Source organism: Colletotrichum abscissum, assembly GCF_030869225.1.
Source record: "Colletotrichum abscissum strain IMI 504890 chromosome Unknown Scaffold_17.1, whole genome shotgun sequence".
Taxonomy (NCBI): Eukaryota; Fungi; Ascomycota; class Sordariomycetes; order Glomerellales; family Glomerellaceae; genus Colletotrichum; species Colletotrichum abscissum.
This window is the reverse complement of record NW_026850065.1, coordinates 21,070-37,015: the sequence shown is the minus strand read 5'-3', so window position 1 is coordinate 37,015 and position 15,946 is coordinate 21,070. Positions and strand designations below refer to the sequence as shown.

Sequence of the window (15,946 nt, the reverse complement as noted above, 5' to 3'; positions counted from 1 at the left end):
GAACCCACTCGATCCCCATCAATCCTCTCGATCGAACAGGGGTTCTGGAGCTTCAGTTGCCGTGGGGTTTCTCTTTTGACGTGCTGCGAGCTGCAGATACGCGGGCTGTGGCCGAGCCTACGCGATTTCACTTTTTGCTCGCTCTTTTTTCGCCGTGTTGCCCTTCCCTCTCATCCTTCTCGTGTCTCTTTTCTCTCCCCATCGTTGCCAATTGGTGGCCAGTCCTCCCGCCTGGGAACTCAATCTTCGTCCGACCTTTGCTTCTTCCCTTTGTCGATTGCGGCTGTGAAAAAGTCCCATTCATGTGCTGGACCTGCATGGGAGAGGGTGGCCGGGAGAGTTTATGGAAATCGTCATTGCTTAGGTACACGCCAAAGTATGATAGTGGTGACAGAACTCCCAGCCGGGCCAGCCACGGGGCTTCGTGTGTCTGCTCAGAACTTGAGAACAGACAATCGGGGCCTACAGCAGTAAAAAGAGACCAGCTTCAGCTTCAGCCAAGCCTCCCCAACTAGAAGTCGCCAAGACATGGCGGGACTGGACCCCCGGAAGTCTGTCTCTCTCTCTCTCTCTCTCTCTCTATGGTTGGCCTAGCTGGACTCGCTCTCGGTGCCGTGTTCTACTGCCCGTCTTTCCTTTTTCGAGTGTTCTGCAGTCGTCCTGTCGCTGCATAAAGCGATGCTATTGCGCTTGCCAGACGAACCTGGAAAATCCCATCCAACCTTCGGTGCTTTGGGAGAAAAAGTCCCGCAGTCTCGGTGCAGCAGCCGTGTGGGCGGGAATTTTCGACACACGACAAACACGGCAATTTTGCGGATCCCTTGCAGACTAGCTAGCCCACCTTTGGCCTGCCAATGCATGTCAACGAATATCCGAGCCGTCATTGGCTGGGATCGATGAAGAAGAAGACGGGATGGGATTGGATTGGCAGCGCTGGGTTGAATGGATCGGTGGATCAATGTTCTGCAACTGTGGGAACTGCGGAATTGTCCAGGGCGTGGGTACAATCCAGGTACGGATACCCCTGCTATGTCGGCAATTCGACGTTTCTCCGTCATGGTCTCTTTCCCGTCTTTCTCTGTGGCTCTCTGTGTGTCTCTGTCTCTTCCTGATTCGAAGGGGTATGGATGGGATGGGACGGAACGGGGATGCTGTTCCTTTCCTTCTTCGCCTTGCCGTGTCGCGGGAATTGTCGTCGTCGTGGTTGAGTTGAAACAGTCAACACTGTGGAAGATCAAACATCCAAGGAATCTGAAGGGACGAATTGGGACTCTGCAAGCGTGCGTCTGTGTGTTTTCTCAACCTCTTTTCCAGGTTGCCTTGGGCCTCCTTCATGGTAACCGTAGCGTTGTGTGGCACAGGGATTGGTAGAAGCTTTGGTCAAGACCGACCCTCGCGTCGCACGACCAGGATGCATTCGGAAACAACCGCTTGGCGCGCGATCCGTGATCTGTATTCAACTCGGGAGGAAGATAAGAGAAGGACATATTTTATTTGGTGCTCGATTGCCTTGTCCTGTGACGAACGTGCCTTGTTGGCCCGGGCTTGGAAGTTGGGCCAAGATTAGTCGTTGGCGTGCCTGGATGAGGAATTTCCCAAAGTCGCTGGGTCATTTTGCCGAGGCCTGGGGAGGCATGTGTTCCATGGCCATGTTGGTAGCACTAACTTGGTATCTGCACTCCGTAGACATGTTTTGTATGATTGTATGCGTTGTTGCATCCATCGCTCGCACCGTCCGGGCTTCTCTCGGTTTGTTTTTTGGGGGGAAGGGTATTTTTCCTATCTTTCTCTCTCAATGTCGCGGCTCGCTTGACAAAGTAATTTGACGAGCAGCCAAGCCTAACCCGGACTCTTCCACTTGGCCTTGGGAATCTGGGGTGGATGAGTGGTCAGTGATGAGTGGTGGATGGATGGTGGGTGGATTTACCGCGGCTTCGGTTCTGACGAAAGAGAAGACGGGACCGAAATGGCATTGGCAACGGATTACGGGCCCCCAACTTTCCAATAAATCAAGGAAATCAGGCTGAAGGGAAATCAAAGGCTCAATGTTCGGGAAAGCTTGGGGGTGAGTCTCGCTCTCTCTTCGTTTAAACCCGGCCGGTCCTGCATCTCGCGTCATTACCGAGATGCGAACATTTGGGCCCTGGGCTCTCCTGCCGTGTCTGCCTACCAAAGGAAGCATAGCGCCCATCTCGGTTCACTCCTTCCTTTTGGTGCTTTGCAGCAGTTTTTTATGGGGAAAAAAGGCTGGAAGGGAATAGTGGGGCTGAGACATGACCATCTCACTTTCCAATCGCGACTTGTGACTTGGCCATTTGACCCAGGCCTCAACTTGCCAAGATTACTCTAATGAAATCAAAAGCTGGGGGAAATCGGAGTAGCAGGCCGAGTTTACGAAATGCAGGCACAAATGACAGGCAAGCCGCACAACACTGCGACAGGCAGGCAAGCATCCCGCGACATTTGATGATGGCAAGTCAGATATCACAAACTACGCAACGTCGTCCTGGAGTCCTGCTCTATGCCTACAAACATACATTGGGGCTTTCTTTCGGTTCCCCCCAACCCCTACCCAGGTCCCAAGTTCCCAATAATCCCAACCTCAAGGGCATTGACTTGTCTGATTTGAACATTTCGTCAATTGAGGCTTAGCAATTAGACTCCAGCCTCAAGTGAGAAACCTCTTACTTCTGCCGAGTCGTGAGCTTGGACCGTGACCGGTAAAGTAGCCACTTACATCGTCATAACCCAAGTCAATTGACCCGAGCCACCGATGGCGCCTATCAAGCGTCGGGTGGCTCTTCCGACTCTGGTCGTTCCCGTCGAGTTATCCGTACACTAGTTGTGAGCCTTGCACTCTCAACAAGGTGCCCTGCCACGCTGCCCTGCCTGCCCTGTTTTCGGATGGCTTGTGCGTGCGCAAGTATGCTCGAGGCTGTGGGATGCAAGATAAGAACCAACAACAAAACGATTTGTGCAACAAGGGGCCTCATTCATTGAGTGGGGGTCCCCTGTACCTGAGTTTCCGTCTCTTGTGCAGAACCACAGTCTGCCGCTTTGTTGGTTCGAGTCGTCTGTACCTCGACCCTGGTCCCGCGCGGCCGACGAAGATTGTCAGACAAAGAACGCCATATCCCAGGTACGATTAAACATGGAAGGACAAGGAGAGGAAAAAAAAAAGTTAACGTCCGGCGAAGGCGACGGAGGCGGTGGTGGCGGCGGAAAAAGTCAACGACGACGGTCTTGCATCTGCAGATATTTTGATATGCAATTGGACGACGGGACACCGCGGCCACAGCGGAGATTCCTGTCGTTATTCCTGCCGTTAAGGTTGGGAACATGAACGGCACTCTGAACGGCAAGCGCCAAGCATCGTCAAGTACCTACCTGCCTTGCCTTGATGCTTGGGTGACTTCGTGGTTCCTGTCAATCCTTTTCCTCATTCACCTGCCTTTCTCCTTCCCTGCCTCACCTTGCTCACCTGCCGCGCCTGCCTCACCTGTGGTGATCTGCGTAAGCTGTGGCAGGCGGGCAGGGCTGGACTTGGCTGCGTTTCGGAGAAAACTCCATCGCTTTCCCAGCCTGCCACCAACATCCAACCACAACACCATCACAGACTTCAAAGCCACGGCCGAAACGCAAGCTCTCAATCACAATGTCGTCAATGTCGAGTCGCACAGCCGATTGAGCCTCCTTTCTCTTGGCATTTCCTCTCTCTATCCCTCCCCCCGGTTTCGTCCAACCAAAACCCCTACACCACCAACGGCATATCACGACATAAACACACATGGCACACACCTATCGCACACCGCTCACCGCACGCACCGCATACTATCTGTACACACTACACACAAGCACGACGCCACCAGACGCCAACGCTGGCGGCGCACCACTGTCACTCTTCAACGACGGATGTGCCCGTCTACACGATGCCCGCCCTTAGTACAGCCGATATCTGCAGATCGGCCACTAGAGGCTTGTATCTCTTCGATGGCGTCTTGTGTTACCGTCACCCATCCACCACCACGTTCCCGGCCCCCCCAGCCACTCTGCACCCTTCCCATGGCTTTTGGGAGCGCAAATCGCGGGAAGCATACAGGAATCGTCTGTGCCTGGCCTGGCCCCGGCCTGTAGTCCCGGACGAGACTCGAGACTGAGAGTAAACGTCGTGGGAGCCGTGGGAGCGTACCTTAGTGCCGTGTCAAAAATGTGTCGCGCTTGTTCGTCCGTCGTCCAAGATCGCCAAATGTTGCCCCAATCCTCCCACACCCCACGTTCCCTTCTCAAAGTTGAAGGCTCCTAAGAATACGACGTCGAAAGATACGGACTGAGATACGACTCCCGCCGAGGTCGATGCCACCGTCTCGTTTCTGGCAGGGTTGCGCACACAAACAGTCAGGTACATACCCAAGGTGCTCCGTACACGCGCGCAAAGTTGCAGCCGATGAGCGAACCCCAGAGTTCCTGCATGTCACGACCAGTCAAGGGTTCAACAAGTCTCCTAGCGTCCGCAAAACGCACAGTTCGCCTCATCGACGTGTGTGGTCGGGTCGGGTTGGCGCACGACGGGTACGGTACTACGGATACACTGCGGCGGTAGGTGAATGTAACCCTCCACGTTGGAAACGCGGGCCCCTCGTTCAAAACAGAACGTAGCCGTCTCTACACCCGGGAATACGCCGTAGACTTGTGGAGTCTCCTAGGTGTATTAGGACGATACCACGGTGAGTTATTTGGCTCATACTGAAAGCTCTTCAGAGGGCCTTGATTCACCAGTGAGGCGTGCTGCGTGCATAGCACTGTGAAGGTGGCGGTCTGGGAGTCGGAAAAGGCCCGACGGCGTGGCGGACTCATCTCTCCCAACCAAACAAACTCTTCCTGTCAAGATAATGCAGCAACAAGCTGCCGCACCAGTATTAACGCCAACGCCAACAGATGGGATGTCAGGTCTCGAGCCGAACCATACTAGGCCAGACCAAGTCACAAATCGCTCAAGCTTCTATTTCCAACGTGGTATCCGTCGAGGACAGGGCAGATGCAACCGCGAGAGTTCCGTCGCGTTGCATTGTCCCATCTTATCATCAGAAGAAGAGAAAAGTCAACGAAAATGACCAGCTAGCAATCTTCACTTTGACTGAAACCAGGCGAACGACCTCGAACAGAAACAGCCCCCAGAGCTCCATCAGTCTGGCCGTCAGCCGTCCTACGGTCCTACGGCGGCGGAGGCGCTTACTATCCTCGTCCTCCGATCCTCGTCGTCGTCCTCAGCTTGAATCAGCCTTCGACTCCACTCCCAGCCACTAGAGACCCTGTTTTCTGCTCATAACGAGGATCCAGTTTTATTTTTATGTTATGCTCTTCGGTTCGTTTTGCCATGAATCTCTTTGTGCTTCGCTGATTCGTGACGTGGGGTTTCCCAGAAACGGCGCGTTGTCAAACAGGTTCCCATCAATTACCCAGTCCAAGTCTGAATCTGATGGAGGAGAGTCCAGGGGTCCCTCTGTGACGTGCCGTCGTTGTCGTAGCCGTCGTCGTCGTCCTCGTCGTCGTCGAGTGGCACCCGTCCGAGGGAAAGGCCCCTTCCCTAAAATTGGGCATGGGCCGAATCGTCTTAATGCAACAATGGGAACTCCATTCCATTCCTCAAATCCTCCTCGGTTCCTTATTGATACTACTACGTAGAGGCTAGTGGTTTCCTGTGGATACGGGGCTAATCGCGCCGATGGATATTTCACTCTCACTCTCTTCGTGTCCTCGGTATCCATTCCTGGCATTCCATGCTTTCCCAGGCTGTCCCGACCAATGAAAGGCCTTGAATCGGGGGGTATATCTCCTTGTCTCTTATGAACAAAAAAGATTAATACAAAGAAAATAAGGGCAAACCCGCCTACCCCATCGTCCCCATCTCCGTACCTCGGGACCGCACCGGCGTGGTCGAATTGATGTGGTTTGCGCGAATGACGACGTTCGTGCTATACCCGGACGGCGGTCGGCGCGAATTGAGCGCCGGGCTGGCCATGCCGCAGCGCAGAAATACCCGCTGCTAAACAAGTAGAGTCCGCGGATCTTGACCGCCTCATTATTTCGGAGAGATTGTGATTTGCCCACACGCACATCTCCGCGCAGGCGCGCACCATGGACGAGGCTTTCACGACTCACGAGGGCACGCTACCGTTCGCGAGGCTCCAGTTTCTCCTCCATCTCTTCTGCTTCCCCATCGTCCTTCCCCAGTATTTCTCAACTCCGGTCCCATTTGTTTGGCGCACCGACGACAACAAGGCCATCTCCGACCCGGGTTTCCAGGCACACCAGGCTTCCAGCAGGTTCTTGGTTCTCTCAAAGATCCTTCAATTCGACCAACCAAGGCCAACTCTTTAGTGGGCTCCCATGAGCTTGGTAGTGGGCGAGGCCGGTAGTGATCGGCCGTATTCCATTCTAAACACGGCCCCCAATGGCCGACCACTTACCTGTCATGCCTGTTACCAAAGAGAAAACCATGCCCTGTATTTTCTCCAAGCAGCAAAGAGGATACCCCAAGGGCAGGCCCCAAGAATGGAGTCGCTTTCCAAGTTGTGAACCAAGAAAGCCACCGGTCAATTGGCCGTCCCCATGGGGGTGGTTGATGGTTCAATCGGTGTAACTCGGTGATTTTTTTGGGGTTATGCGATGTTCGATGTAATCCCCATGCTCCTGCAGGCCAGCCTCGATTTCTTGTTTCCGTTGGAAGTCACTCGTCAGAACGCCCCTCGAAATTGTCTTGGCAAGACTGCAACTGATTCAGCGCAAGACTTTGCCAAGTCGCAGATTTGGTCATCCAAGTGCCGTAATAACTTGCGGCACGTATCAACTTTCGCCGTTTTGGAAACATGGCTCGTGCCTCCTGGGCCATACAGCCGTACACAAAAGTCCTGCAGGGTCCGTTTGACCAGTTTTGGTTCATGGCTGGATGAGCACGGAAGTTATACATAGTACTACCGCTGCGGCACCAGATCAACAACGTGATTGACTAAGGTAAGACACACGCAGACAAACTGCACTGCAGAAATGTGATGCTCGTACGGGGTGGAAAGGGGGGACCTTCTAACGGTCTTTCTGCAACCACCTCAAACGACGTAGAGACGACACACGTTCCTCGAGAGAGAAGAATCTGTAAGCCTGTGGCCTGTGGCGCTTGTAGAATTCATGCCTACACTCACTTCTGCATGCTTGGCACGCTCGACGCTTGGGGTTTGCCTGTCCCGTACGGAGAATCCCTCCGTAGAGGGAAGAGTGATCGCCCATCAATCCCGTCGGGCGGGAAGGGGGGGAGAGACGTCTGAACTCTCTTTCCCATTTTTTCGTCTCATCGCATCTTTTTTCTAAAAAAACACACAAGCAAAAAAAAAAAAAAGTTGCTCTCGACCAACAGATTCCTCCCCATCCAAAACACCTAGCGGACCTTTACAAACCCGCCAAGAGCACCCAAGAGTTTCCAAGAGGTTCTCAAGCCTTTTTTCCCACCCTGATCCGTCACCCCAAGAAGTCCCAAGACGATTTGCCGGCATTGAAGCTTTTTCGATGCTCACGAATATCGGTCTTGGCCCGGTTGAGGCTGGGGGCCAGATCGGCATTGGCGTTTCTTTTCCCGCATGTCGTCCTCTCTTCCTGTCACCCTCTCACGGGCATTGATGAAGTCTTGGTTCTCCAATCCCAAGCCGGGTACCAGATTTCTTGTCGAGATCCCCCCAAAGACCCCTTGGCCAAGAATTCTGTTGAAGCATTGATGGCCACCTTTCCTCCGTGTTTGTCTTCTGTCCTATCGTGGTAGTTACACTCGACAGCCAAGAAGTTTCAAGCAACATGCCATTTCTTGGCCTGTAAAACAATGGTCAAATTCCCATCTCCCCTACCCGTACCCGTACGGCTAGATATCTATTCTATTCTCAACCCAGCCCTGAGCTCCCCTTCTGCTCTGATTGGGGAGCATTGATGATCCCCGGATTCTTGGTTCCCCTTCGTGAAGAGCTCGGATCTTTCCTCCGGGTGGCTTTGTTTTGTCTGCCTCGCCGTTGCCGGTCTCCCCAGGAAATGTCACCGTCGGGCACCTATCAAAACTCCCCGCCATGCCAAATGTCAAACCAACCCCCCAAGGTTCCATCCTCCCACCCAAACCCCAACCCCCCGCGTAACTGGGGGGCGTTTTTTCAGAAACGACGATGGGGGAGAACCAAGTTCCAAAACTTGCAAGTGCCGAAGTGAAGGAGGATCGTGACATGGGGTGAACACGGATAATATGTCACATACAACTATGCAGAAAATATCCCAGTTGGAGATCATCCATTGAGTGACACACCTTCTTTTCACACACGCAGATCAGATACCATCCCGCAGGCATTCTCTGTCCAGGAATAGCACATCTCCAGAGTTCCATATTTGGCAATGGCGGCACGGCGGCCGGCGGGTACGGTCCGTACGGATAGAGTCGTCCCTGGCAAGGCTGAGTAGAAACTCACGAGAGCCAAGCAAAAAAAAAAAACCACTGCACTAGTAACAAGTCACCAACCAACCAACCTCCTCCTCCTCCTTCCCCTCGGCTAAAAGCCTCAGGGTATGGTTCATATGCAGGACCGTAGATCCCCCGGAGTAGGCCGTAGTCTAGAAGAAAGGGCGGTGGCCTGCTTTTCTTGGCGAAAGGACGAGGGGAAAAAAAAAAGAGGAAAGCCAATCGTCTCGGATGCTTTGCCCCTCCTTCCCCTCCCCCTCCCCCTCCTCCTCCGATAGAAAACTTCCTTTTCTTCCCGAAGTGCTCCAGCCACAGGTGGTGACGTGGGAACGGTTAACCAATGAGGCGGGATTCAACAGCCCTGCGGTCTTTAAGCAGAGACGCAGAGTCGTAATGTAGCAAGCAAGGTTCCGGGAGATCTACCCCTAAGCCGCATAGGCTTGTTGGCGACGTACCAGCCGAGTGTGTGATATGGTGAACCTGTTCTGCTTATTCGTTAGCGATGAAGATATGGGGGGTGATGAGTTGTTCGCCGGGCCGCGTAATGAGGGACGAGGAAAGGCCAAGAGTTTGATGATGATGTTGATGATGTTGATGATGTTGATCATTCATGAAGATGAAGGAGGTCTTCGTCGTCGTGGCAAGAGGTGGATTACACATCACAAGAGGGCAATGCCACACTTGGCAATGCAACAGGCAAGTAAGTCTATCTCTCTATGACGGGAATGAACAATCGTGATTGATGGTTTCGTAATAGAAGCTATGAATGGTGCCAAAATAAGAAACCCTAAGCTCATATTCTACCAGAACTCACTTACAGACAAGGCAAAGCCCCCCGTGATATCAAACAGTCAACCGCCACAAGTCGCCGCAACGCCATTGCCAAGAGACTCTCCCCTCTCGTCAACGGACGATGACGAGGGGAGCCCCAATCCTCAAGCCACCCCCCAGACCGAAAATCATGAACATGGTTCCCACAGAACACGTACACACCAATCATCCTCTCTTCACTTTACTTTCCTGCCGCGACACCCTCGACGAAGCTCAGCGCCTCTTCGGTAGGTACACAGTCAATGGAACTCGTCTTGCTGTGGAAAGTCACGCCGTAGCACTTGTCGGCGACGTGGACAATCTCGGGTCGGAAGGTGGTGCAGATGAACTGCGTTCCGGCCTCTTGGGAGATTGACTCCAAAAGGCTGGCAACAGCGGTACGGTACTGGGCGTCAAGGTTGGCGTCAACCTCGTCGAAGATGACCATGGGACTGCTCTCCGTTTGCTGAAGGGCAAAAATGAGACACAGTGCACACAAACCTGGGCGAGTTGTTAGCAAGACTGGTACGATCACATTAGGGAGAGAGCCTGGCTTACTCTTTTGACCACCACTGAGTTGCTGGATCCTCTGCTGCTCGTCCAAAGTCTTTGAGTTGAACGATACACTGATACCGACACCAGTGTAGTTCTCAACGCTGCGGTTCTGCTCCTCGTCGGACTCCTCAGGGTCGACGCGGCGATCTGTCCGGCGTTGGATAACCAGGCGCCCGTGTCCAGCCGGGACGAGCTTCTCAAAGATGGTGGCGAATTCCTTGGACACTTGCTTGAAGGTACGCTCAATGGCCTCGTCCTTGCGCTGGTCGAGATGGGCAACAAGCTCCTCGATGGACTCCTGCGAAGCATCCAGTTCTTTCCTGCGCTTCAGGAGCTGGTCCTGTTGCTGGGTGAAACTGTTGTACTGTTCAAACGCCTTCTTGTTGACGTGCTGGAACTTCTTGAGGGCATTGCGGACCTTCTTCAACCGTGAGTCGATTTGCCTGGGATCCATCCTCTCGTACTTGTCAAAGGCCTCCTCGGGCAAGACTCCAAGGTCTCTGATCGCCTTGGCAGCATCCGCAGCCTGCGCCGTGTAAACGGCCTTCTTGGACATGCTCTTCTCGATCGAGCTGCGTTGCTTGGCTTCTCTTGCGGCAACGGTGCTGCGGATCTCTTCTTGCTCTGCCTTCTTGGCCTCGCGGCGGTCGAGCTTGCCGCCCTGCTCCTCGAGCTTCTCCTCTATCTCCTGCATCTTGGCTTCGATGGCGGCGGTCTCTCGTTGGAGCTTCTTGAGTTCCCTCTGCGCCTCCTTAAGGCTGCCAGATTCTCCCGAAGAAGTGTTGTTCTCGAAGGCCTGACTGTTGAGTTGATCCAGACGCAACTGAAGGTTCTGATTGATGTCTGTCTCGAGGATCTGCTTCCGGCTTTCCGCTTCTCTCCGCTTCTTGCTGGCATCGTTCCACTCCTTTTGCAGGCGTTGCACTTGCGCGTCCAGCTCGACAAGCTGTCTCTCCTCAGCATTACTGAGCGACTTTTTGAAGTCTGACGCGAGTTCAGACTCGTTTGCAGCAAGACTTTCGGTAAAGATCTTCATGTCTCGCTCAACGGCATCGCGGTGCCTCATAGCGTCGTTGAGACGTCGCTTCTCGTGCTCGAGCTGTCCGTTCTTGTTGGCAAGTTCGTGCCTCAGAGGTTCAAAGCCGCTTTCTAACTGACGAAGTTTCTGCTCAGCCTTCTGAACTTCACCCATGGCACGAGTGATTTCCTGCTCCTTCTGTTCGATCTGGCTTCTAATCCGATCAGACTGCTGCAGGAGCCGCTCATACTCGTCTCTCCACTTGTTAACAGCCTGAACGCCTTCAAGCCTAGATCGCCTGGGGTCGATGTAGCCACCAGTCATCGCACCCCTCTTGTTTGTGGTATCACCATCCAGTGTAATGGCATCAACACCGTGACTCCTTGCGTACTGGCCTCCTATGCTCAGGTTGGGGCACACGACGACTTTGCCGAAAACTTGCTGGAAAGCCTTCTCGTACATGGGATCGTAGCGAATCTTGCTCAGAAGCGGTACGATTCCATCCTGAGATCTCGGCATGTTGATGTTTCTCGGATGGAGGCGGTTCAGCGGCATAAAGGTCAATCTACCTCCGTAATTAGACCGGAGGTGGTTGGTGAGGAATGTGGCTGTTTGATCGTTGTCGACAATGTAGTGGAACATGCTGTTACCAGCGATTTGCTCGACGGGAAGGCGGTATGTGTCGCTGACCTCGAGGAGCTCCGCCATAGTACCGTAGGCGCCGGGAATGTCTTGCTCATGCTTCAGGCGCCTAATCGTGGCAAGACCACGGGCAGTGTCGCCATCCATCATAGAGCTAAGCTCACGCTCGGCCCTGTCTCTCTCCTGGCGCGCATCTCGCAAGATGGTGTCGAGCTTTTCTTCCTCACGGCAGAGCAACTTCTTCTCGTCGTCGAGTTTGTCCAAAGTCTCCCTGGCCCTGCTGGCTTCCTCGAAAAGCTCGTGTCGAATCCCGCTCGAGCTTTGCAGCTGCTCTCTCAAGCTGGCGACATCAATCTCGAGCTGCTTAATGGAGTTCTCCGTTCCGGTGACGTCCTCATCAGCGTCCATCTTGTTCGCCTTGTGGCTCATGAGCCTTGAATGCAAATCCTCGATTTCTGCCCTCAAGTACTTATCGCGCTCAGCCTTGTTCTTAAACTGGGAGCCGCGACTTTGTTTGGTGAAAAGACGGTTGCGTGTAGCTTCGGCCGTGTCCAGCTGCTGCTTCTTCTCGATCTCTTGACTCCTTCGTCTGGTGTACTCCGGGACGACATTGTTCAGCTCCTGCTTCTTTGTCTGGAGCTCTTCAATGGTCGCCGCGAGATCGGCCTCGTGTTGTTGCTGGGCTTGAACAGCCGCTGACTGACCATCTGACAAGGTCTTGACCTTGAGCTCGGCCTTCGCCTTTGATTTTGCTGTTTCGCGGCGGTCCTCTTCGAGCTGCCGGCGCTCAACCTTGAGCAGGTCCATCTCCTTGGTCAGCTTGTGGATCTCGGCCTCCAACTTGGTCAACGTCTTTTCAGCATCCTTGAGTTCAGTTCGTATCGAGTCGGTGTTGTCCAAGCCGTTCTGCCGAATGTTTTCGATGCGCTCAAGCTGTTCCTGGATTTGCTGCTGCTCTTGATAGTACAAGGCGTACTCGAGGCATCTGCGTTCACGATCCTTGTCCTGGAAACCACGGAGCTCCTCCTTTTCCTCCTCCAGTTCAGCGAGACGCTCCTTGATGTAACCGAGAAGTTCGTCAATCTTTTCTCTCTTGTTGTTTGTTTCGTTCATGATCTTGAGCGACTCGGTTCGGCGCGCTTCGTAGACCTGGGTACCGGCGACCTCCTTCAAAAGGGTGAGTCGGTCAGACTCCTTCATGTTTGTCAGGGCCGTAACACGACCCTGAGGCACAATGTAGTAGGGATTTGACCTGGAGAAGCCGGCAGCCTCGAGCAGGTTGACAACATCGTTCTTGGTGACGACCTTGCGATCGACCGAATATTCGTCCTTTTTCGTTCCGATAGTGCGACGCAGAATGACCTCCTTTCCCCCTGTAGGGAAGCGCTCGTCGCTGTTGTCGAAGATGATCTCGACATAGGCGGACATGACAGCCGATCCTGATCCTTCGTGCAATAGAGCCTGGCGCTCTTCGCGGGTCATCTGCGTGTAGGCGTCACTCAGGACGAAGCGCATCGCCGCGAAGAAGTTACTCTTGCCGGATCCATTGCGACCGACAATGACATTCGTACCGGGGGAGAAGGGTTCGATGACGGTCTGTTCCTTGTAGCTATCGTCAAGTCAGTGGGGTGTCACTCTCTGCTGTCTTGTCGCAAGGGGGCACACACCTCTTGAAGCCTTGGATGATGCACTGTTTGATGTACATAGTGAGGGTGAGAGTCGCGGCCTCAAGGGCGGCTGTTTTGCGCGGGTGAAGTCGCTGATGGAGTTCGCTGCGAGTCGCGCAGTATTTTCATCGGTATATTGAGAAGTTGTGACAGTCGATTGTTGGTGGTGGGGATAGACGACGCGTCCAGGAATCGCGAGGTCCTCAAGCGTGGCAGGTCAGGGCGCGTCAAACCTGGGGTGCCGTCGCTCATCTGGTAGGCGGTGCGTGCCTGAGGACGAAATGGTCGAGGAGGCAGAATCGCACAGTTCAGGTTGCAGTGTGCGACGATTTTGGCACTCATTTTACACTGTACGCGACTTCCACTTAAACCTTCCACCCATTCTCATTCTCATCAACCCAGTCAACATTTTGTGCAAAGATGAGACTCTTTGGTATGCAGAGTATGGATTAATCTCTCTGACAAACTTCTCACTTAACCCAGAAGCGACTACTTTAGGTTTGCAATCTTGGCTGCGGGCTCTCTTCCAGTCTGTAGTGAAAATTCCATGTTTGTATGTTGTCTTCGCGGGATGAACAGCACAAAAAAAGCTTCATTGTTCCGATGCCCATGACTCGAGGAATGTCATCCGTCTGTTGTTTCTATAAGCTTATTGTAGGACTTAGCTGAACTTCCGATACAGCAGCGGCCGTTGAGCCCAACCTTAGACTATCTACTCAGGGACAGTGAAACTCGCCGATATGTGGTTGGATCTCTGCAAGATCCATCCATTACTTGATATACTTTGAAAGCTAGCAGTCCGACTCGGTCTCGCCATTTGCGCTCGGAGACTTCTTCCGCAACAAAGCATCTGTATCCGTGATCGCAGAAGAATTACATGCGAATCTCCGGCAATACCAAAACTTCGTCATAAACGGACACACCAGCCTGGACAGGCACATTCCCTTCGAGACAGCACCTGTCAAGCATTAGATGTGGAGGCATAAGACGTCAGCCCGTTTTTTCCTTGGGTCTTTCTTCTTTCACATCCCTCGAACGTTCCGACTCTTCCGCGCAGACCTTCAACTATTCGCAGGGCCTGCGCCTGTGTGCCTGAGCGTATGCAAAGCTGTCTGTGACTCTGTGGCTCTGTGTTTAAAGGAGGCCGGTGCAAAACTTTTCCTAGTGTGCAGCGACCGGGAGACTCGATTATTGGTCTGCGTGAGGCTTGAGCAGCATTCATGACACCGGGCGATCAGCAAGTAGTTTGAGCTTCAACATGGATAGAGCTGGGTCCATCCAATATGTACCCCAGTCAAGTCACCAGGAAGCTATGCGCACTGACCATACGGACGACACAGAGTACACGTACTCCCTCCAGCTTTTGACAGGACAGCCACGTTGCTGGATATTAAGGTGTCGGTGGGAGAGCAGGAACCAAGGCGATTCGCTGGTGTGCAGTCCGAAATTCAGAGGAAGAAGAGAAGAGAGAACGAGTTTGCAGGCCAACAGATGGAAAGCCAAGAAGACGATGAGTAGGATCGCATCCATCGATGGCTGCGTTTTGGCTTGCTCAGGCAGTCGTCAGGGGTAAGAAAAAACCAGGAAATAGCAGCAAAGCCAAGAGCCAGGGTGGTCGAAAAGACCGAGGCGGGTAAGACAAACACTCCAGCAGCTCGCCCTGGAACGGCCGGGGACGGACGGGACGAGCGGAGCACTACTGAGATGACATGAGGCCATCACAATCCAAAAGTCCGTAACGCTTTGTTTTCGATAGCAGAGCATGTGCTGTGTAAGTGGCTGCGACCAAAGTCAGCTCAGCCAGCCCTTCAAAGATCAAAAGGACAGACTGGTGGCTAAGACGAATCAGAGCAGCGTGCTGTTGGGAGCCAGATTCTCGGGACCCTGGGAGGGCGACGCCGAGATTCCCAAGCTTACCCCACGTCTTGTGGCAGCCGAAGCAGCTTGTTTCCCATTCGAGGCATCGGCCTAAACTGGCCGCAGCTGCACCAAGCATGCCTGTGATGATCCTCGCGCTGGCGTTGGTCTGCTGCATTCGCAATCCGCCTGCCACCATCGCCATCTATCTATGGTCCATCTCATCCCTTAGCCCATTGATCCATCCAAAGCACTGCGTAGACAGTCATCCAGTGATTCGTTACCGCAACAAGCCTAGTCGTCGGATTTCCTGGCGGCGCAAGGTCGTGAAAGGTTGCTTGGTGCCCAGTGCTGCGAATAGGGTGAGAGGAACAAGAGGTCGTCTTGTCTGTGTGTAGCGCAGGTCCGGCCTAGGCTCCAAGGGGCAGCCCGGCCTGCTCATCGCAGGGCCAGCTTGGAAGCCTTAGACCGATCTGTCTAGTCGGTTTAATCAGATGCGATTGATGACCAGAGTTTGGTGTGTTGCTGAAGAGCAGGCCCATACCACGGCAACATGGCAATTTGGTGCTTCGGTTTGGGAAAAAGCCACGCCCAGTCAGTCGGTGGCAAGGGGCAACGGTGGTGGCAGGTATCCAAGAGAAACCGCTAAAGATCTGCCGTCAATTCTTACAAGCCTTGGAAGAAACAAGAAATCACAAGGCAGGCCCGCCGGCCTTCTCACGCAAGGGAGAGAACATCGAATGCCGCATGCGAACCCTGAAGCATGTGTGCCTAGGTGTTCACTGGCTTTCACTATCATTTGATGATGCCACTGCAGATGATGAGACGCCATTCTGAAAAGTGCCGAGCGGAACTTTGCGTGTGGGGATGAATGCCAGTCTGTCAGAGACGGAAAGAAAACTCAAAAGTTGGAAG

General features: G+C 53.5%; 6 protein-coding genes across 6 annotated transcripts; 3 read left to right on the top strand and 3 right to left on the bottom strand.

The window, feature by feature from the left end:
- Positions 1-104: 104 nt before the first annotated feature.
- CABS01_07666 (uncharacterized protein) lies at positions 105-515 on the top strand (the record flags this gene model as incomplete). The annotated part of the gene is made up of 1 exon (XM_060541028.1): positions 105-515. A coding segment is annotated over one exon (411 nt), but the record flags the coding sequence as incomplete, so codon positions are not given.
- A 75-nt stretch (positions 516-590) lies between these two features.
- CABS01_07665 (uncharacterized protein) lies at positions 591-1,241 on the bottom strand (the record flags this gene model as incomplete). Its single annotated transcript, XM_060541027.1, has 1 exon — positions 591-1,241. A coding segment is annotated over one exon (651 nt), but the record flags the coding sequence as incomplete, so codon positions are not given.
- Positions 1,242-3,339: 2,098 nt separating this feature from the next.
- Positions 3,340-4,134, top strand: CABS01_07664 (uncharacterized protein; the record flags this gene model as incomplete). Its single annotated transcript, XM_060541026.1, has 1 exon — positions 3,340-4,134. One exon carries the CDS (start codon positions 3,340-3,342, stop codon positions 4,132-4,134), a length of 795 nt encoding a protein of 264 aa, XP_060402526.1.
- A 2,001-nt stretch (positions 4,135-6,135) lies between these two features.
- Positions 6,136-6,378, top strand: CABS01_07663 (uncharacterized protein; the record flags this gene model as incomplete). The annotated part of the gene is made up of 1 exon (XM_060541025.1): positions 6,136-6,378. The coding sequence occupies one exon, from the start codon at positions 6,136-6,138 to the stop codon at positions 6,376-6,378; it is 243 nt and encodes an 80-aa protein (XP_060402525.1).
- Positions 6,379-7,903: 1,525 nt separating this feature from the next.
- Positions 7,904-8,254, bottom strand: CABS01_07662 (uncharacterized protein; the record flags this gene model as incomplete). Its single annotated transcript, XM_060541024.1, has 1 exon — positions 7,904-8,254. The coding sequence occupies one exon, from the start codon at positions 8,252-8,254 to the stop codon at positions 7,904-7,906; it is 351 nt and encodes a 116-aa protein (XP_060402524.1).
- Positions 8,255-9,494: 1,240 nt separating this feature from the next.
- Positions 9,495-13,212, bottom strand: CABS01_07661 (RecF/RecN/SMC N terminal domain-containing protein; the record flags this gene model as incomplete). Its single annotated transcript, XM_060541023.1, has 3 exons — positions 9,495-9,793; positions 9,851-13,116; positions 13,175-13,212. The coding sequence occupies 3 exons, from the start codon at positions 13,210-13,212 to the stop codon at positions 9,495-9,497; spliced, it is 3,603 nt and encodes a 1,200-aa protein (XP_060402523.1).
- Between the last annotated feature and the right edge of the window lie 2,734 nt (positions 13,213-15,946).